Here is a 23,187-nt window from a genome sequence, read left to right as displayed (position 1 = left end):
ACTGTGCAGCACCTAGCTCAAATCAACACTATTGATCAAGCAGTTTGTGAGGGGGTTGGCAAAGGAATGGTATTGTGGTTCAGTTTTGTTGTATTCCTGCCCCTGCAGGAGTAAAGGGAAATGATAGAGTAGATCTAATCACAAAGGGTGCAGTGAAAAATAATATAGTGGATCAGTTGGGTAGAGGTGTGGTAAAAACATTGATTATAAAAGACTGGGTTGGATTGCTGGAAGAGACAATGGGATTTGAGTAGTAAGGGGAGACATTTCTATAGTATAAGGACATCTGTACGGGAGGTAGTGTCATATAATGGTAACAGAAGGGAGGAAGTTGTCTTGTGCAAGATGAGATCTTATGGGATTAAACTCTTCTTTAAATTTATACTGAAACATGACACTGGAATGTGCAATGGGTGTATGATAGATACAACTTTTGAGAATGATTGATTATTGTGAAGCGTATTAGCGAGCAGGCGCTCCACGTTAAACGAATGGGGACAAGAGAGTTTAAATGTTCTGCTCTTAAGAAAAGGAGAAAGGAGTGATTACTGGGGTATTAGTAAATGTGAAAGTTGACCAACCGAAGGGGAAGATTCCCGGTGTTGGTGATGCTCGTCATTTGGTGCAATGTAGACCAGGTGTCGTGAGAGGTGAAACAGAAGAGCTGTTGTCTTTTGAGTTTTGATGTTGTCTTTTCCCGACAAAGTGATGTTAGGATATATAAGTTATTCTGTATGAGCTTTTGTGCCGAATACATTAAGTTGTTACAGGTGTCAAGCTTAGGGGCATGTGTCAGCAGTGTGTAGGAGGGAGGTTCCCACATGTGAGAAGTGTGCAGAAGGGCATGAGACAAAGAAATGTGTGGCATTGGGGAAAGTAGTGGTATGTGTTAATTGTAGGGGTGCCCATGGGGATGGGTATCAGAAATGTCCAGTGCGAGAGAGGCAGGTTGAGGTTTCCAGGGTTAGAGTAGTGCAGAAGCTGTCACATGCTGAGGCAAGGAAGAAAGTAAAGGAAGATGGGTCAAGGGGGAGCGATCCTGAGAGTGGTGTCAGTAGTAGATATGTACCCGTACAGAGGGATATGCCAACAAGTGATATATGCTTCAATAAGATTGGATGTTTAGCGTTTTATAGCAATGGTTATTAACCAATGGAACATAAGTCAAAGAAAATTGAGGGTGTGGTGGCAGCTGCATAGAGGTATTTGGGTGTATGAGACTTGACGTGAGAAGAGTTACAGGGTATGTTGAGTGGTGGTGTGCCCTCTTTCAGGCTGTTGGTAATACAATACATTTAAATCTCTCTAGTCCTTACTAGAGAGATTTAAATGTATTGTATTACATGTATTAACATGTATTGAATGCTGTTAAACCTCAAATAAGTAGTTTGGAACAGAGTTTAACAATTTATTTATTTAACTAGACAAGGCAGTTAAGAACAAATTCTTATTTACAAGATGGCCTACCCCAGCCAATTGTGCACCACCCTATGGGACTCCCAATCACAGCCAGATGCGATACAGTCTGGATTTGAACTAGGTACTGTAGTGATGCTTCTTGCACTGAGATGCAGTGCCTTAGACCACTGTGCCACTTGGGAGGCCCTGAGGTAAGAGGCTAGACCTGCTATCTCTTTAAGGTGCAGGTGTTACTTGTTTTTATAGCCTTTTTAGTATATTCTATCCCCTTTGTCACCCCATCTGTTTTAAATCAATATTCATACATTTTTTAATTACTTTTGAGTGTAGTTGTATTTTGAACTTATGTGTATGGAGTGACTGCCAGCTCCGTCACAGATTTAGATTGGAGAGTTTGTTTGATAGGGTCAGAGAGGTTGGCCAGGGATAGGATTTGGATGGGGGATTAGTAAGGTTTGTAAGGCTTTATTTTATTAGAAATACTGGGTTAAGTAAGATAATGTGGTGATAGAGTTATAGGATGTGTTGAGTGGTGGTGTGCTTTCCTTTCAGGTAGGTGGCGGTGTAAGCACCTTTCAGTTGGTTACGATCCACAAGTGCACATTTTAAAGAAGAAGAATCAGCTCGCGAGCTACTTCCTTCTACAGAAGCCAATGAGAACTTAGTAAATGGGCACGAGGCATCTCCTGACTGAAGTTCATGGTCTGTTGTCGTTGCAGAGCGTTAGTAAGTTGTTTCAAAATTATCAAGTGCACATTTTAAAGAAGAAGATTCAGCTCGCGAGCTACTTCCTTCTACAGAAGCCAATAAGAACTTAGTAAATGGGCACGAGGCATCTCCTGACTGAAGTTCATGGTCTGTTGTCGTTGCAGAGCGTTAGTAAGTTGTTTCAAAATTATCCTACAAAGTTATATTTGCCCTGTCGAAACAGCATGTATCACTCATATGAATAGTTAGATATTTAATTGCAAATATAACGTTATGTAATGAATCTCCGTTGCACACGTTTGCTGTGTAGATCAATATAGTATTTGCTTGTAACAACAATTTTGCACGCTGAATAGTTCAAACAAAAGAGTATGATTCTAGCCATTGGATTAACTTGCAAATGAATAACAAAGTACTATAGGAAAGTGTTTTAAACTGCGAGGAAATGCCATGGTAAAAAAAGAGATGAGGTTGACATGCCCTCAATTCTTGTCAAACCTAGCCCAATATGGTACTAAAGGAGCCTAAACATTACTCCTTAGTCCAAGGACCTTACCTCAGTTTCAAGATGCACTATGCAGAAATCGCTCAGCCATTTCCTGGTTGCTAAAATCTAATCGTTTACCTAATTTCAGTTTATGTAACTAACAAGAAAGTACAGTAACAAAGTAAAATCTTTGAAATTGTTACATGTTGCGTTTTATATTTTTGTTCAGTATCTAATTTCCATCTATAGTTTGATGCATGTAGATTCTCTTCTGTCATAACTTGTTGCCCCAGAAGACGAAAGTAGTGCTCACCAGAATGTCTTACATCGATTAAATGAATGCATTAGTAATCTAATTGACACCGGTAAAGTTGTATGTTTTGTTTAGGGACCGGGGGAGAACGCAATAACTCCAAAACAGTGGAAAGATGGGTCCTGTGCAAAATGGCCAAATGTCATCAGTTTGACCAGTTTTAAGGAAATTTAAAAGCTGAGAAAATTAAGACACATTTCTGATTAGACTTCTGTTAGTTTTGGGTGCATATTTTGTGGTTGAAATACTGTCTGCTTCCATAAGTGTCAAGTTACACGCAGATTCATATTTTCTCTAGAGATGCCGGAAGAAAGAAATCATATTTCTCCACTCATGTTCCTGAGATAATTAACATTTGTATAGTTTTACTGCAAGAAATGCATAATTCTGCTGGAGTTAATATTATATTACGCTATGTGAGAGGTTGTAGGCCTACAGTCCGTGTCCGTATTTCAGTTACTATTCCATTTAACCCATATAAACTTAAATGAGTATTCTGAAAAGGGTGTCTACTTTGAAAAATCTCAAATATATAATATGAAATAGTAAAAAATAAAGAAAAACCCTGGAATGAGGTGTGTCTGAACTTTTGACTGGTACTGTATATATGCGCACATCTCAGTGACCTAATCCATTTCGGAGGCCTAGACTAAAAGCCAATTTATGCTTGATCTGAAAATGTGGTCGGAGGCTCCATATGGAGGGTGTGACGCATTTGCTGAGCCTTCAAAGGCATGCAGATGCCAAATCGAGCTCCGTACCGCATCGCTATGTGCTTCCCAAATATTCTAACAAAGCGGAGGGCTGACTTCTACTGAGGCCATATCACCTTAACTGCTGCATGGCCAATGCAGATGTCGGATTGAACATGCACTCAGATGCACAATGCACTTCTCTCTCCAGAATGTGCTCTTTCCTGCCAATTTGTGCACATTCATTGTTTCATAACTTCATTGTGTGAATTTTTGCATTTGAGTGTTAGTGTATATCAATTCCTGCCTGAGTGCAAATGTAGGCATATAAATGTGCACATTTGGGGATCTGATAATATTTCTGATTGGCTTAACGCACCACCACACACCACCTGTGAAGCTTCTCAAAGTAATGTTTTATTTACCTCAAACAGCAAGCAAACAGTGTTTTTACATCCATTGATAATTACAATAGTTCCTCAATGTATTTGAAAAATCTTTACAGCTCTCTCCCTTTTGTTAAATGTCATAAAATAAGTTACTTATTAGTGCTTGACTTGGACTGAAATAAGTCCCTGTACTCATTTTGGGTGCTGGCACTGTTTATTTAGATGCAGGAGCTCCACAATACTTTTGAACTAATATTCTATAAGAGTAACAGCAGTAGACAATTTGAGGTGCCGGTAATCAGCTCCGGTGAGCTCCTGCCCAAGTCACAGTTGTCTGTCCCGAGCTAACTGGTGCACAAAATCTGAGGGCCCAGAATATTTATTCAATGTTGCAAGTTCCCTCGTGCAAGCTTTTGGCTGGACCCAAGTTAATAGTTGATACAATATTAAAAATTTTGTTACACATGGCCTGTTTTTAACAATGTGATTTATAAGATTTTTTTTTTTGTCAGGATATTTTCTACATCAGACTGCAAGTTTTTAGTTGTTGGCAATAGAATTAACTTTTTAGGTTTGTGTCATTTGGATAGAATTTTGATTAACCACATGACAATGATTATGAGATATGAAGACGTTCTAATAACTTTTTCACAATTTGCACATGAACACCATAACTGGCATGCAGATCGTTAGAAATTGTAAGATAAATTGGCATTCAACGTGAGAAAGGTTGCAGATTCCTTGTGTAGCCTATTACTGGCAACTTCAGGAGAGTAATGGCAGAATCTGCGAAAGCCAGCAAGAGCGGAAGGAGAATAGTTGGTTGAGGATATGTTGTTTTGTTTTTTTCTCTCGCTCTCTCTTCTGATTATCTAGATCTCTGGCGCCCTCTTGAGGCATTTGACTTATTTAATCAAACCTCAAAGCATCAGACAAGTTCAATGTATGTAGTTGATTTTATTAAAACACATAGACACCCTATCAAATCGAGGCTATATACAGGGGGTACCGGTACAGAGTCAATGTGCAGGGGCACAGGTTAGTCAAGGTAATATGTACATGTAGGTAGAGTTAAAGTGACTATACACAGATAATAAACAGATAGTAGCAGCACTGTATAAGGGGGTAGGGGGATGACGACATTGCAAATAGTCTATGTAGCCATATGATTAGCTGTTCAGGAGTCTTATGGCTTGGGGGTAGAAGCGGTTAAGAAGCCTTTTGGACCTAGATTTGGTGCTCTGGTACCACTTACCCTGCGGTAGCAGAGAACAATGTCTATAATTAGGGTGGCTGGAGTCTCTGACAATTTTTAGGGCCTTCCTCTGACACCGCTTGGTATAGAGTTCCTGGACTGCAGGATTCTTGGCCCCAGTACTGGGCTGTATGCACTACCCTCTGTAGTGCCTTGCTGTCGGAGGCTGAGCAGTTGCCATACCAGGCAGTTGCCATGCAACCATTCAGGATGCTCTCGATGGTGTAGTTGTAGAACGTTTTGAGGATCTGAGGACCCATGCCATATCTATTCAGTCTCCTGAGGGGGAATAGTTTTTGTCGTGCCCTCTTCACAACTGTATTGGTGTGTTTGGACCATGATAGTTTGTTGGTGATGTGGACACCAAGGAATTTGAAGCTCTCAACCTGCTCCACTACAGCCCTGTCGATGAGAATGGGGGCGTGCTTGGTCCTCTTTTTCCTGTAGTCCACAAATGTCTCCATTGTCTTGATCACGTTGAGGGAGAGGTTGTTATCGGTGATCAGGCCACTGTTGTTTTGTCTGCAAACTTAATGATGGTGTTGGAGTCGTGCCTGGCCATGCAGTCATGGGTGAACAGGAAGTACAGGAGGGGGCGCCAGTGTTGAGGATCAGCGTGGCAGATGTGTTGAAACCTACCCTTACCACCTGGGGCGGCCCGTCAGGAAGTCCAGGATCCAGTTTCAGAGGGAGGTGTTTAGTCCCAGGGGCCGTAGCTTAGTGAGATTGCGTCATCTGTGGATCTGTTGGGGTGGTAAGCAAATTGGAGTGGATCTAGGGTTTCTAGGATAATGGTGTTGAACTGAGCCATGACCAGCCTTTCAAAGCACTTCATGTCTACAGATGTGAGTGCTATGGGTTGGTAGTCGTTTAGGCGGGTTACCTTGGTTTTCTTGGGCACAGGGACTATGGTGGTCTATTTGAAACATGTTGGTATTACAGACTCAGTCAGGGACAGGTTGAAAATATCTGCGACAACACTTGCCAGTTGGTCAGCGCATGCTCAGTGTACACGTCCTGGTAAATTGTCTGGCCCTGCGACCTTGGGAATGTTGACCTGTTTAAAAGGCTGACTCACATCGGCTACGGAGAGCGTGATCACACAGTTGTCCGGAACAGCCGATGTTCTAATGCACGCTGCATTGTTGCTTGCCTCAAATTGAGCATAGAAGTAATTTAGCTAGTCTGGTAGGCTCGTGTCACTGGACAGCTCGCAGCTGTATTTCCCTTTTGTAGTCTAATAGTGTGCAAGCCGTTTCACATCCGAGGAGCGTCTGAGCCGGTATTGACGCTTTGCCTGTTTGATGGTTCGTCGGAGGGCATAGCGGGATTTCTTATAAGCGTCCGGGTTAGGGTCCCGCTCCTTGAAAGCGGCAACTCTACCCTTTAGCTCAGTGCGGATGTTGCCTGTAATCCATGTCTTCTGGTTGGGGTATGTACTAGAGGTCGACCGATTATGATTTTTCAACGCCGATACCGATTTATTGGAGGGCCCAAAACGCAGATTCCGATTAATCGGCCAATTTCTTATTTTTTTTTTATTTGTAATAATGACAATTACAACAATACTGAATGAACACTTATTTTAACTTAATATAACACATCGATAAAATCAATTTAGCCTCAAGTAAACAATGAAACATTTTCAATTTGGTTTAAATAATGCAAAAACAGAGTGTTGGAGAAGAAAGTAAAAGTGCAATATGTGCTATGTAAGAAAGCTAATGTTTCAGTTATTGCTCAGAACATGAGAACAATGAAAGCTGGTGGTTCCTTTTAACATGAGTCTTCAATATTCCAAGTTAAGAAGTTTTAGGTTGTAGTTATTATAGGACTATTTCCCTATATACCATTTGTATTTCATTAACCTTTGACTATTGGATATTCTTATAGACGCTTCTGTCCCTCTCCTCGCTCCTCCATGGGCTCGAACCAGCAACACAACGACAATTAGCGCACGCTAACTAGATAGCCATTTCACTTCGGTTACATAAGCCTCATCTCTGGAGTTGATAGGTTTGAAGTCATAAGCAGCGCAATGCTTGACGCACAACGAAGAGCTGCTGGCAAAACGCACGAGAGTGCTGTTTAAATGAATGTTTACTCGCCTGCTTCTGCCTACCACCGCTCAGTCAGATACTTGTATGCTCAGTCAGATACTTGTATGCTCAGTCAGATACTTGTATGCTCAGTCAGATACTTGTATGCTCAGTCAGATACTTGTATGCTCAGTCAGATTATATGCAACGCAGGACACGCTAGATAATATCTAGTAATATCATCAACCGTGTGTAGTTAACTAGTGATTAAGATTGATTGTTTTTTATACGATACGTTTAATACTAGCTAGCAACTTACCTTGGTTTACTGCATTTGTGTAACAGGCAGTCTCCTTGTGGAGTGCAACGAGAGAGAGGCAGGTCGTTATTGCGTTGGACTAGTTAACTGTAAGGTTGCAAGATTGGATCCCCCGGGCTGACAAGGTGAAAATCTGTCGTTCTGCCCCTGACCAAGGCCGTTAACCCATCGTTCCTAGGCCGTCATTGAAAATAAGAATGTGTTCTTAACTGACTTGCCTAGTTAAATAAAGGTATAAAAAAATATTTTGGCAAATCGGCACCCAAAAATACCGATTTATGAAAACTTGAAATCGACTGCTAGCAAAACAGTCCTGTAGCTTAGCATCGGCGTCATCTGACCAGTTCGTTATTGACCGAGTCACTGGTGCTTCCTGCTTTAGTTTTTGCTTGTAAGCAGGACTCAGTAGGATATAATTATGGTCAGATTAGCCAAATGGAGGGCGAGGGGGAGCTTTGTACACGTCTCTGTGTGTGGAGTAAAGGTGGTCCAGGTTTTTTTTCTTTTTTTCTGGTTGCACGTTTAACATGCTGGTTGAAATGAGGTACAACGGATTTTAAGGCCACCAGGAGCGCTGCCTCGATTAGTGTTTTCCTGTTTGCTTATGGTCTTATTCAGCTCATTGAGTGCGGTTTTAGTGCCAGTATCGGTTTGTGGTGGTAAATAGTGTGGTCTAAGCTTATCATGAGATTCTCTACCTCAGGCGCAAAACCTAGAGACTTCCTTAATATTAGATTTCGTGCACCAGCTGTTTACAAATATACACAGACCGCCACCCCTTGTCTTACTGGAGGCGGCTGTTCTATCTTGTCGATGCAGCGTAAACCACTCCAACTGTATGTTATCCATGTCGTTGTTCAACTATGCCTTGGTGAAACATAAGATATTACAGTTTGTAATGTCCCGTTGGTAGGATATTCTTGATCGTAGCTCGTCTATTTTGTTGTCAAATGATTTTACGTTGGCTAATAGGACTGATGGTTGAGGCAGATTACCCACTAGCCGTCGGCTCCTTAGAAGGCACCCTGACCTACGTCCCCGATATCTCTTTCTCATGCGAATTACAGGGATTTGGGCCTTGTCAGGTGTCTGAAGTAAATCCTTTACGTCCAACTCGTTAAAGAAAAAATATTAGTCCAGTACAAGGTGAATAGTTGCTGTCCTGATATCCAGATGCTCTTTTCGGTCATAAGAAACGGTGGCAGAAACATTATGTACAAAACAGGGCACAAATAACAAACAAAAAATACAATGGCACAATTGGTTAGGCGCCCGTAAAACGGCAGCCATCTCCTCCAGCGCCGTTCTATCACTTTATGGAAACATACACGTTTTTAAGAATTTCAACCAACTGATTGGTTGAAAGAACAGACGACTTTTGGTTGACCAAGATTTTAATTGTTGGGGACAACCCTAGCACCTTTTTCCCCACTTCTATGGAATATTTTTTTTTATTATAAAGTCATACAAGTTTTATTGTGCATGAAGTTTCAAATGCATTCTGTCATTACTAAATGTGTAATGTGATAGGTATTTTGACATAAAAAATTACAAACATTTAATGAATAAAATATTGAATCAGTCTTCATCAAATGAAGGGAATGATACAATCTTTAGTAGAAGGTCCTCAACTCGCAGCTCAGACGCATCATTCACTAGAAATGTTGATAGCCCTGAGTTAAACTACTCTGGCCCAGGTTATTTCTGAAGGATTCGCTGCCATAGACATTGACCTGGCTAAAAGGTGAGCCACTTTCGTGGTGCTGGTTGTCCCGAGTTGAACTCCAATTTGACTAAAGTTACCTCGCTAACTCGAACCAAGTACGTAGTATAGGGCTTTGGGGTGTGAGAATACCTGCTGCAGCTGATAATGCAATTTTACCCAACCAATTAACATCTTTCACACCCAAACATTTCACAATAATAAAGCATTATGTTGCCTAAATGTGTATTTAAGAACATTCCACCACTGTTTTTGGGTAATAAATCCACAACGGCAACTTCAACTCTACCTTGACTGTGATCTTAACAACAATAATGACATTGTTTTTGTTCACATGCAGAATTGCCTGTAGAATTAAACACTGCATCATCATGGGCCGCCTGGATGGGAAAGTCATTGTGTTGTCAGCAGGAGCCCAGGGCATTGGAAGAGCTGCAGCCATTGTAATATTTACTTAATTTACCATTCACTACACAGCTAGGCTACATTTGCTAAAGAAGTATACACTGAGTGTACAATACATTAGGAACACCTTCCTAATATTGGGTTGCACCCCCTTTTGCCATCAGAAGACCATTTAATCGGGGCATGTACTCTACAAGGACTCTACAAGGTGTTGAACGCGTTCCACAGGGATGCTGGCCCATGTTGACGCCAATGTTTCCCACAGTTGTCAAGTTGGCTGGATGTCCTTTGGATAGTGGACCATTCTTGATACACACAAAACTGTTGCGCATGAAAACCCAGCAGCGTTGCAATTCTGGACACACTCAAACCAGTGCGCCTGGCCCCCACTACCATACCCCATTCAAAGGCACTTAAATATTTTGTCTTGCTCATTCACCCTCTGATTGGCAAATACACAATCCATGACTCAAGGCTTAAAATTACTTCTTTAACCTGTCTAGTCCCCTTCATCTACACTGATTTGAAGTGGATTAAACAAGTGACACCAATAAGGGACCATAGCTTTCACCTGGATTTATCTAGTCAGTCTGTCATGGATAGAGCAGGTTTCCTAATGTTTTGTACACTCAGTGTAGATATGGTGAATTTGATTGTCAAGGCTCTCAGAAACACCCTCTGACAGGGGTCGGCAACAAGCAGCCCACTTGCCAAATTCGTCCTATTAGCATTTTTATTAGGCCTCACAAAGACTGTAACCAAGAATTCCATTCCCAACTATTCCCAACAAATGGAGACCTATGTGATCATGTCTCAATTGAGGTATGATATATTTTTGCATCTATTTGGGTTTACTTGCAGTCAATTTACGCGGCTAAACCTAGTTGCCTACCCCTACTCTAAGACTTGTACAATGATGTAAAGTATTCATGATGTATTCATTTGAACATTTTACTGATATTGAGTGAACTGTAAATAACCATGAAAGTAATATTATGTCATTTTAACTGTAGGCCTTTGCCAAAGAAGGAGCTCAAGTCACCGCAACAGATATCAATGGAGAGAAGCTGAAGGAACTGGATGGCCACCCTGGTACAGTTTATTTTTGTTTACTACCTTCATTTACTGGGCATCCTGAGAATTAAAATGTGCCCTTCATTCATATCAAATCTTAAAGACATTAGTTTGAATGCAATATCCCCAGTACACCCCAATGAATGTTCCTGTTCTATAGAGTCTATAGAGTCCTGCCACTGTTTTGGTGAACTGCTGAGAGATGGGGCTGGAGAAATGTAATTACTCTCAGGTTCATAGAAGGAACTATGTGAGGACTGACCATCCGTGATATCAAAAGTATAGTTTTAACCATGTTTGTTTACAAATTACATTATTTACAAAAAAAATGTAATATAAGCTTATATTTTGGGTTCTGATGGGGTATCTATATTATACCGTGAGCCACAAAATTGCAGTGGGATGGATCTCCTACAATTTTGCTTACATTTTCTTCATTTTAGGCTCAAAAGAAGCATGTCATCTGGGGAAATGCAACTGGCCACTTTGTTTTGAATTGCAGTCTCACATTTTCTAACTTTTCTTTAGACATATTATACATTTGAAAGGGGGTAAAGAGGGGAGATAACCTGGAAGGGTTAACTCTGGAAAGAAACCCCGGTCTCTGGCAGGGAGTTGCATATGTGATGAGCACAGGGAGCGTTACCACTCAGCCATAGCTCTGCACGTTTTAAATAAACCAGAAGTTGCAAATAGCTTATTAGCAGCCTGAACTTGTGCTTTGCAGTGGGGGCTATTGAGTGAACAATTCTGTGATGGTTCCAGTCCACAAAGATGAAATTACATTGAATTGGATTGGAAAGGATAAGTTTATTAATTTAAAAGTGCAAAATTGATGTACCATTTGCAGATTGCCCCTTTAAGTTATTAACGCTTACCTTTTTGAGGATAGCAAAACCCAGGTATTTTCAAAGGCTACATTAAAACAATGTCCATGGTTTAATCTGTTTAGGTGTAATGGGTAGTTGTATTTTTTTTAGGGGTTATGAACTGCTGTTATTACAATACATTCCAATGCTTAAATGCATTTCTATGACACATGTGCAATGATCACAGTACACAGTGTACCGCTTTCCTTCCATGCACGTTCATCTTCCCACACTACTAATGTATTACAGACATGCAGCGGGATCTTTTTCAAATCTCACGATTTGGACACAAAGTGCCTATGTATGGTTCATACATGCATTATATACCATCTGGTGTCCTGTCCTAGTGGATAAAGCTACTCAAGCTACTCAACATTTCATGCCTGTGCCCTACACGTTTGTTCCTTCCAATTTGTGGCTGCGCTCTGAAGGTACACTGGGTTGCCCACATACTTAGATATTTTGGATAACAGCGAGAATAAATGGATAAAAGGAATGCACCAGAATTTAGAATGCTGCCGATATTAAAGTTATAGTATATCTATAGTATACAGATTTTGGATAATTAAATACTTATCCAAAATGTACCAGCCTGTGGGCCTGAAAGTAAAAAGTAAATAAATTATATAATTTGTGTGTGGGGCTTTAGCTGGGATTGTTCTTTAGAGTCAAGCATATATGTCAAGGCCTCAATTGTTCCTTGATTAGCACCATTCATTCTCGCTGTCGATAATTATGTTATAACGTCTAATAGTAATTGTATCTACTTTAAGAAACATAATATATGCAAAGCATTGAATATTTAAATTCATGCACTTCTAAATTAATTGTAACTTTGCCTCAGAAGAATTTAACTAAAGGGCACTCCCACTTAAATACAGTGTGCGAACAAACTTAACATTTTATAAATGAATGGTTCGGATTACGGGATGCCAAGGTAATATTTTTCCATATTCTGTTCCAGTTAAAGGGTTGTTCCGATTCAATTAGATCTGCGGAACATACTTTTTTTTAATGGCTAGCTCATAATGAGCTTTCCAGAAGTTGATATATTTTTGAGAGCCCAGAGTTTATTTATAAAACCAATAATTGGATGGTTTGGTAGTTTGGTTTCCCAAGGGACTCCATAAGCCAGTGTAGCTGACCTAAGTTGTCAACATATAAAAAAGCAGTTGTCTGATAAGGTGCATGTATCTTTCATATCTTGGAATGTTCTCAAACTATTACTGTCCATGATATCGGTAAGTGTACTGATTTTACATTTGGACCAAAGGCCACCCTCCAAATCGTAAGGCAATATTGGGAGTATGGCCATGCCATTTTGATTCCAAGTGAAATTGTTTTTCAATTTTTCGGCAAATAGAAATTGTGTTAGCAATAATGGGACCAAAGCGTGATATAGGAGACACTATACTAAGAAAAATCATGTCTAAACCAATTTAGGATGGGGCAAAATGCTCGTGCCTGGAAATACAATTTAAACTTTCCTCCGAATAATCCTCCTACTTCTTTACTTCTGTAAACTACAGAAATTCAGCCGTGACAATATATTCATTTTGACTATAGATAATGTGCGGTTTAAAGCAACTGGGTTTATTAAAGTTGTACTTTTCGTGATATCCAATTGGTAGTTAGTCTTGTCCCATCGCTGCAACTCCCGTACGGACTCGGGAGAGGCGAAGGTCGAGAGCCATGCATCCTCCGAAACGTGACCCTGCCAAGCCGCTCTGCTTCTTGAAACACTGCTCGCTTAATCCGGAAGCCAGCCGCACCAATGTGCTAGAGGGAACGCTATACAACTGGAGACCAAAGTCAGCATGCATGCGCCCGGCCCGCATGCACAAGGAGTCGCTAGAACACGATGGGACAAGGACATCCCCGTCGGCCAAACCCTCCTCTAACCCGGACGACGCAGGGCAAATGGTGCGCTGCCTCATGTGACACAGCCTGGGATTGAACCACCTCTAGCAATGCGTTGCAGTGTCTTAGTCCGCTGCCCTTCTCGGGAGGCCCCCTGTTCAAGTTTCTGCCAATGGTTTTATCTAAGGAAGGACATATATATGTGTTTTTCTATAAATAATGGGGCCAATATGTGACATTGTGATCAACATTTGTAAATGGTTTGAAACTAAAATAACAATTTTCATGCAGTTCCACTGGTGTACTTGCAAATTGGCCCATAACTCCACCTGTACAGCCTAGGACTATACATCCTTTAAGTGGTGTTCATACAGACATTGACAAGTCTAATTCAAGGAGTTTCAGAGATATTTTCAACCACTTAATTGTAATTCAAGGACCTCAATGTTATATAATTGTACATATATAGGGCCTAATACACCCCCAACTTTAAGAATATATATATTTTGTAGGCCTTGCCAATGTATTGATATTTAAACAGTGGTGGTCGGTGCCGTTTAAGTTAAGGGAGGATGATACTTTTGAGCATGGCCTTATTTTTATTACAGCATGTTGGATGACAGTCATTCATATTCCATTCAATGTAACATCGATAGGTTTAGGCTACTACATGATACTCAAATTGTCCCAGCAGCTATCATGAGGTTGCTACAACCTAGCCTATAAATGAAAGTTTACAACATACAGTTTGTACAGAATTGTACATACACCTTAGCCAAATACATTTAAACTCAGTTTTTCACAATTCCTGACATTTAATCCTAGTAAAAATTCCCTGTCTTAGGTCAGTTAGGAACACCACTTGATTTTAAGAATGTGAAATCCCAGAATAGTAGAGGAAATTATTTATTTCAGCTTTTTTTTCTTTCGTCACATTCCCAGTGGGTCAGAAGTTTACATACACTCAATTAGTATTTGGTAGCATTTATTTACAGACAAGATTATTTCACTTATAATTTACTGTATCACAATTCCAGTGGGTCAGAAGTTTACATACACTCAATTAGTATTTGGTAGCATTTATTTACAGACAAGATTATTTCACTTATAATTCACTGTATCACAATTACAGTGGGTCAGAAGTTTAAGTACACTATGTAGACTGTGCCTTTTTTAAACAGGTTGGAAAATTCCAGAAAATAATGTCATGGCTTTAAAAGCTTCTGATAGGCTAATTGACATAATGGTGCACTTCACAAAATATATGGCCTCGTGAGGCAGGAAAATTGTGGATTTATTGAAGCAACATCTCAAGACATCAGTCAGGAAGTTATAGCTTGGTCGCAAATGAATCTTCCAAATGGACAATGACCCCAAGCAATCTTCCGAACTCTTCCGAAGTTGTGGCAAAATGGCTTAAGGACAACAAAGTCAAGGTATTGGAGTGGCCGTCACAAAGCCCTGACCTCAATCTTATAGAAAATATGTAGGCAGAACTGAAAAGGCGTGTGCAGCAAGGAGGCCTACAAACCTGACTCAGTTACGCCAGCATTGTCAGGAGGAATGGGCCAAAATTCACCCAACTTATCGTGGGAAGTTTGTGGAAGGCTAGCCGAAATGTTTGACCGAAGTAAAGCAATTTAAAGGCGATGATACCAAACACTAATTGAGTGTATGTAAACTTCTGACCCACTGGGAATGTGGTGAAAGAAATACATGCTGAAATAAATCAATTTCTCTACTATTCTGGGATTTCACATTCTTAAAATACAGTGGTGATCCTAACTGACCTAAGACGGGAATATTTTTACATGTCAGGAATTGTGAAGAACTGAGTTTAAATGTATTTGGCTAAGGTGTATGTAAACTTCTGACTTCAACTGTAATTGATTCCAACATTTTAAATAGACCCTAGGAGGAATTACTGTCCCATCCAGGTGATGTGCCTTTATTCATGCTATTCAATGCTCTTGAGTTCGAGAAAGGTGGATTCCTCTGTTGAGAGAAGAGTTTTAAATTATTTTAGAAAAATACTTAGTTTTCCTTGGTATGGATATACAATCAGAGGTTTAGTTATTTATAGAAGGAGAATCTTAGATTAATTATGGTTGTGATGATAATTCCCCTGTTTTAGTAGTTGCTATATTAGCTCATTGCTCATTACTGCATAGCTTGTTGGCCAGTAAACGACTGGTTACCGTGGAAGTAATGGTTGAGTCTTACTCGATGGATGGTAAATTCGTCTCTATCTTATCAATAAAATGAAGTTCTGTCTTGACTTTGGAAAGCGTAATAGCTACCTGGTCTGAAAAGTGTTTGTCGAGAACGCTCCAACACAGTTAACATTTCCAAATCTATGTAGAACTTTTAAAATCTTGACACTTCACATGACCCAGCCCGCATCCACCTATTGTTTTTGTGGCTAATCTGACGTATCTCCTAGGTATCAAAACTAAGGTGGTGGATGTGACCAAGAAGGACCAAGTGGAAGCGCTGGCCAAGGAGTTTGACCACATAGATGTGCTGTTCAATGTTGCCGGGTATTTTGTCTTCACATTTTCCTTCTCCACGTAGGGAACCTGCACAATTTCAACAGGTCACATTTCACACTTTTTAAGACCACTGCAAATACAATTTAAAGGGTTACTTCGGGATTTTGGCAATCCAAAATTTACCACTACCCATGATCCCTCCCAGGTTTGTCCATCACGGCTCCATCCTGGACTGCGAGGAGGCGGACTGGGACTTCACCATGAACGTCAACGTCCGCAGCATGTACCTCATGAGCAGGGCTTTCCTACCCAAGGTGACCAACCATCCCGCCACTTTACTCCACCGACCTCTGACCCCAGAATTAAGGAAGACAGTCCTCACCATATGAATTTCAACTGTGAAGCTACAGTGCCTTCAGAAAGTATTCATAACCCTTGATTATTTTACATTTTGTTGTTACAGCCTAAATTCAGAAACAGTCCTGTAGTTTAGCATCTGCTTCTTCTGACAACTTTTTTTGTATACAGAGTCACTGGTGCTTCCTGCGTTAATGTTTGCTTGTAAGCAGGAATCAGGAGGATAGAGTTGTGGTCGGATTGACCAAATGTAGGGAGAGCTTTGTGCGTGTCTCAGCTATTCATTTTCTTTATCAATATATATTTTTCAAATCTACAAACAATTCCACTTTGACATTATGGGGTATTGTGTGTAGATCAGTTACCCAGTCTAATACATTTTAAATTCAGGCTGTAACACAACAAAATGTGGATAAAGTAAAGGGGTGTGAATACTTTCTGAAGGAACTACATTTATTTTATGGCCACATTTTTTTATTTGAGATTAAATTATGAATATGAGGTGACTGTACAGAATGTCACTTTTTTTTAAGGTATTGTCATTTCTATGTATGAAGTCTGTTTCTCTCCCCCCCCCCCCCCCGAAGAAATCACAAGTATTTGGATAACTTCACTTATAGTATGTCAAGTAATCCAAAGTATTGTATTTGATCCTTATGGTGGATGCGTGGATCCCTTGCACACAATGACTGCATCAAGTTTGTGACACTAGGGCCTCCCGAGTGGCACAGTCTAAGGCACTGCATCGCTGTGCCACGAGAGATCCTGGTTCGAGTCCAGGCTCTGTCGCAAACGGCCGTGACCGGCAGACCCATGGAGCAGCGCACCAGCGTTGTCCGGGTTAGGGGAGGGTTTTGTATGGGAGTTGTAGCGATGGGACAAGACTTTAACTAACCATTTGGATATCACGAAATTGCAAAAAATATATATAATAATACAGGAAAATAACTTAAATGTTTCTAAATACGAGTCATCGGATTATCTCTCATTCCATGATGGGTATATAGCCAGGGATTTCTGTAATGTAACATTTTTAGTAATTTAGCAGACTCTTATCCAGACCAATTTACAGGAGCGATTAGAGTTAAGTGCCTTGCTCAAGGGCACAGACAGATTTTTCACCTAGTCTACTCTAGGCTACCTGCCAGGTTCTGGATAAAATTATGTCATAGCCTACATACTGTAGATAAAAATGAGATGTCTGCTCACTGTTTTGCTGCTGCCAAACAACCTTTTTAATAAAGCTTTTGTGATTTAAGATTTATTTCAAAGCGGTCTCACGAGCCAAACCCTTTATCGATTGTTTTGACTACTTGGCGAATGCATTGGCCATGACCGTGTAGGGGCATTCTTTTTGTAGTTACTGCAGCAGATATTGTAGTGGAATTGTCTTTTAAATTGGATCACTTACTTGGATAACTCTGTCCTGTTGATCAACCATTTTTTTCTCGACTCAGATGTTGGCCAAGAAGTCTGGGAATATCATTAACATGGCGTCTGTGGCCTCCAGTATAAAAGGTAAGGATGTTTTTTTATTTTTTGTAATACTGAACTAAAATATAAATGCAACATGCAACAAATTTGTGCACAACATTTGAAAGAATTTTGTGCGTATGGAACGTTTGTGTACAGGGTTGGGTAGGTTACTTTCTAAATGTAATCTGTTACAGTTGCTTGTTACTTGTCCAAAATTGTAATCAGTAACAACTTTTGGATTACCCAAACTCTGTAACGTATTCTGATTACATTCTGTTACTTTTAGAGTTCTTTCCCCTTAAGAGACATTAGAAGAAGACAAAAATGTATGTTACCAATTAAACGGTATATATTGCAGGATAAACCAATGTTAAAGTTTACATAGCTGGCCATATATGGATGTAAAATGTTACTTTATGGGTTGGTTATGTAGGCTTCTTCTAACCCATCGCTTTCTACTAATTATAACAATATGATTTATATTATATCTTTACATTAAAAACAAGTCTATCAGAATTCCAATAAATGTTATACCCCTTGATCTTCAAGAATAGGACTTGGAAATATGGAAGTATAGATTAGTCAAATTGTTTTACCTGAGCATAACTACTCTGTTTATGATTTTGTTGTTATGGAGGACTGAATGGGCTCATTGATTCAAGTTGAAAAATAACTGCTGCGTTCATGGAATGGCATTCTTTGAGCACTACTGAAAGTGCTATTTACACTGGGAAAAGAAATGCCATATGTTTACTTTTTTGTTGGTGACAACAAAATATCTTCATAATATGAAGTTGTTTAAAGGGCAAATCCACAGATGAAACAGTAACATAATGTTCGCCCTGCCTCTGTTTTGGTAAAAAGCTGAGGGAAGGGACTGGATAAATGTAACCATTCTCAGATAAGAGACAACTATGGATGCAAGGACTGACCATCCATTATATCAAAATGATTGTTTTCACCATGTTATGAGGCTACACAGTGTTTGTTTATGTTTACAAACATTGGAGAAAAACTAGCTTGTATTTTGGGTTTTCATGGAGTGTGACAGTTGAACTAAGCTCATGAGGCATTTATAAGTTATATTCCTCAAGTGTGTGTGTGTGTACACACTAGTCAAAAAAATAAAGGGAACACTTAAACAACACAATGTAACTCCAAGTCAATCACACTTCTGTGAAATCAAACTGTCCACTTAGGAAGCAACACTGATTGACAATAAATTTCACATGCTGTTGTGCAAATGGAATAGACAACAGGTGGAAATTATAGGCAATTATTAGCAAGACACCCCCAATAAAGGAGTTGTTCTGCAGGTGGTGACCACAGACCACTTCTCAATTCCTATGCTTCCGGTGCTGGCGGTGCTTTCACTCTAGTGGTAGCATGAGACGGAGTCTACAACCCACACAAGTGGCTCAGGTAGTGCAGCTCATCCAGGATGGCACATCAATGCGAGCTGTGGCAAGAAGGTTTGCTGTGTCTGTCAGCGTAGTGTCCAGAGCATGGAGGCGCTACCAGGAGACAGGCCAGTACATCAGGAGATGTGGAGGAGGCCGTAGGAGGGCAACATCCTCCAGCATGACCGGTTTGGTGGTGGGTCAGTCATGGTGTGGGGTGGCATTTCTTTGGGAGGCTGCACAGCCCTCCATGTGCTCGCCAGAGGTAGCCTGACTGCCATTAGGTACCGAGATGAGATCCTCAGACCCCTTGTGAGACCATATTCTGGTGCGGTTGGCCCTGGGTTCCTCCTAATGCAAGACAATGCTAGACCTCGTGTGGCTGGAGTGTGTCAGCAGTTCCTGCAAGAGGAAGGCATTGATGCTATGGACTGGTCCGCCCGTTCCCCAGACCTGAATCCAATTGAGCACATCTGGGACATCATGTCTTGCTCCATCCACAAACGCCACGTTGCACCACAGACTGTCCAGGAGTTGGCGGATGCTTTAGTCCAGGTCTGGGAGGAGATCCCTCAGGAGACCATCCGCCACCTCATCAGGAGCATGCCCAGGCATTGTAGGGAGGTCATACAGGCACGTGGAGGCCACACACACTACTGAGCCTCATTTGGACTTGTTTTAAGGACATTACATCAAAGTTGGATCAGCCTGTAGTGTGGTTTTTCACTTTAATTTTGAGTGTGACTCCAAATCCAGACCTCCATTGATAATTTTTGTGCGATTTTTGTTGTCAGCACATTCAACTATGTAAAGAAAAAAGTATTTAATAAGAATATTTCATTCATTCAGATCTAGGATGTGTTATTTTAGTGTTCCCTTTATTTTTTTGAGATATATATATATATATATATAGCTCAAAAAAATAAAGGGAACACTAAAATAACACATCCTAGATCTGAATGAATGAAATATTCTTATTAAATACTTTTTTCTTTACATAGTTGAATGTGCTGACAACAAAAATCGCACAAAAATTATCAATGGAGGTCTGGATTTGGAGTCACACTCAAAATTAATATATATATATATTAGTCCAAAAATGGATGTAGCAACTACATATTGCCCCTTTTTAAGTCTATCAGAAGTGTTTGAGGATGTGTCCATTAGACCTATGATTTTCTATTTTTAAAATCAGACCCACTTTTATTTCATAGATTGTGATCCACACTATGCAGCTGTTGCAAGAGTGCATTTTTCACTGTCTGTCCACTGGTTTAAAAAACAATGATTGATTGGGCAGCTTAATCTTCTTGAATTCAACCATTATTGGGTTCAAATACACTTAGATTTGTGAACGGACATCCACAACCACCACAATTCATGAGGTGCAAATAGCTAAATGAGAGAGAAGCAGTGTGATTCACATCAATGCGCTATGTAGATATCAATAATAAGTGATATCCATATCGCCGCACATTACACCTTACCATCCTTTCATATTGGAAGCCATAGCTTGGACTGTAGCCTACAAAAGCCTATTCCTGGTCTTTTCCCGTGATCCATCAAACACATTTGGTGTCATCATAGTGGTCTCTGACTTGTGGTCACACTCACTCAGGTGGAACAAACTTTAACTTGTGCCTTTTTTCAATGCTGATTTGAATGTCATTTAGAAACAGAATTGCCAAAGATTTTTTTTCAGCGAACATCCTTTCTGGATTTAGAAGTAATCCTCAAAGTAATCGTCTAGTTTTTCAAAAGTATCTGTAATCTGATTACAATATTTTAGCTGGTAACGGGTTAGTTATCGTTTTTTGTAATCCCTTACATGTAATCCATTACTCCCCAACCCTGAGTATGTATGGTAATTCATCATGAACATCCAACGAAATTTGGTCACAGTCCATGTCTACTCTATCCAATCCTCTGACTATGTATTTAGTCAAGCAAAACCTGTGTGGTTGCGTGTGTTCCCTCCATAGGTGTGGTGAATCGATGCGTGTACAGCACCTCCAAGGCTGCTGTCATTGGGCTCACCAAATCTATAGCAGCCGATTTTCTTGAGCAAGGCATTCGTTGTAACTGCGTATGTCCTGGTAAGCACTGCACCCTACATTCCTTGTGTAAAATCTGATTAACATGCCTTTCCTTTTTAATCATACCCTAGCATGACTCAGGCCCTGCTTACAGGAATGCTATACTGGACAGGGAACTTTTGTCAATCATGATACGCTCCCATTTATTTAAATGAAACCTGGGCATAAGCCGAGTGGCTCGCGCTGCTCAGCTTAAAATTACGCTCTGGTTATATTTTCAAGAATTTAACATGCCGCTCACACCAAAGACAAGTTCACAGTACAGAGATATCTCCCTGTGAAAAGTGTATTGTTTTTGTTTAATCATTGTGATGTACCATACACTGTATAAAGAATAGTGATTATGTGCAAAATGTAAGTGTCCTCTCTGCTAAACAGGGACCGTGGACACCCCGTCTCTGAGGGGGAGAATCCAGGCTCAGCCTAATCCAGAACAGGTACTCACTGTCTTCCACAACTACTGTCATATTGTTTTAGTGTATAACAGGACAGCCTAAAATAAGCTCACTGTGCACCATATGTCTGTGCATTAATTGATAAATAAATAATAATTTACAGATTTGTCAGTGTTGCATGTACGAAGTACCAACGCTGACTAGATTCGATGGCTATTTTACGTGGCCCTTTTAACCCACCGTGGGAAACGCTCCATTAGAAAGATGCCAATAGTAAATATATTTTACTGCTTCATCTCTGCAGGCCCTAAAAGACTTCATGGCGAGACAGAAGACGGGACGAATGTGCACTGCCGAGGAGGTGGCACACCTCTGTGTCTACCTGGCCTCAGATGAGGTGAGCGCATTCATGGTCTGCAGAGCCCACAGCAACACCAACAAAGTATCTGAATGTTGGGTTAATGTTTTGTTTTTGTTACCGTGCGTTAGCATGCCACTGGGTGCTTAATGACAGCTGATGTAGCCAGGGGTTTAGTTATGTTCTTCAACAATTTATTTGCAACATCTGTTAAGCTAAGTTATGACGTTGTCGCCCTTATGACTGCTTCCAAGAAGGCTCAAGGTCATTGGCCACAGATAAAATGACATCAAATGATGTTATATGTACAGTAGATTTGGTTGGACTGATTATGTCCAAGTAAAGTGTAACTGTTTATTCCACCTCCCTCTAGTCTGCCTATGTCACTGGAACTGAGCATATCATTGATGGAGGATGGAGGCTCTGAAGAACCTACAGTACAGAGCACAAGGAAGCTCGAGAAACCTGCCACAAGTTACTGTTAGTTACAGTAATAGAAATTTCAGTGGCCTATGCCTTATATGTTATGCCAAAATCTTGACTTATTTTGAAATCATGTTTTTTCATAAATTTTTCATGAAGTGTTTGATTATGTGGTGTACATTCAATATAGTCTCTAAGAATAATGACTTCTGGTTTCCTTGTTTTGTAGCACCAATAGTACCTCGTATGTGTACAATAATATACTGTAATCAACTAGTTTTAAACACCCATCTCATTGTACATGTGATTTTGAGCTCATTGACACAATGATTACATATAGCTAATAAACACAATGCAATACTTGACTGACTTTTGTAACTCATTTTTTTATTTTTATGTAATGTGTTGTAACTGCTTATTTGTGAAGCATAATCACTATTGTTTATAGTGTTTGGGTCTTTGCAAGCAGTTGATTGGCTGAGTGAAACCAATCATGTGACAACCGCTATCCTTCTGTGCCGTCACACTGTGTATAGCTTTAACGTGTTTTTCTCTGTGATCTTCTGTGTGAGTTACTCCAGCTTAGCTTCTCAACCCAGCGTCCTCCTGCTCCAGTTGTTCCAGGAGTCCTTTAGTCA

General features: G+C 40.2%; 1 protein-coding gene across 2 annotated transcripts; it reads left to right on the top strand.

The window, feature by feature from the left end:
* Positions 1-2,057: 2,057 nt before the first annotated feature.
* On the top strand, positions 2,058-22,914 carry bdh2 (3-hydroxybutyrate dehydrogenase, type 2). Of its 2 annotated transcripts, none has more exons than XM_020482761.2 (10): positions 2,058-2,298; positions 9,685-9,787; positions 10,763-10,841; positions 15,996-16,092; positions 16,250-16,358; positions 17,859-17,919; positions 21,260-21,373; positions 21,752-21,810; positions 22,073-22,165; positions 22,500-22,914. In XM_020482761.2, exons 2-10 carry the CDS (start codon positions 9,716-9,718, stop codon positions 22,551-22,553), a joined length of 738 nt encoding a protein of 245 aa, XP_020338350.1. In that variant the 5' UTR covers positions 2,058-2,298; positions 9,685-9,715; the 3' UTR covers positions 22,554-22,914. The 2 variants fall into 2 exon arrangements, with proteins under 2 accessions (XP_020338350.1, XP_020338353.1); XM_020482764.2 differs by having other exon boundaries at positions 2,077-2,145.
* The last annotated feature ends 273 nt before the right edge of the window (positions 22,915-23,187 follow it).

The sequence above is a fragment of the Oncorhynchus kisutch genome, linkage group LG1 (assembly GCF_002021735.2).
Source record: "Oncorhynchus kisutch isolate 150728-3 linkage group LG1, Okis_V2, whole genome shotgun sequence".
Taxonomy (NCBI): Eukaryota; Metazoa; Chordata; class Actinopteri; order Salmoniformes; family Salmonidae; genus Oncorhynchus; species Oncorhynchus kisutch.
This window is presented reverse-complemented; position numbering and strand designations above follow the sequence as displayed.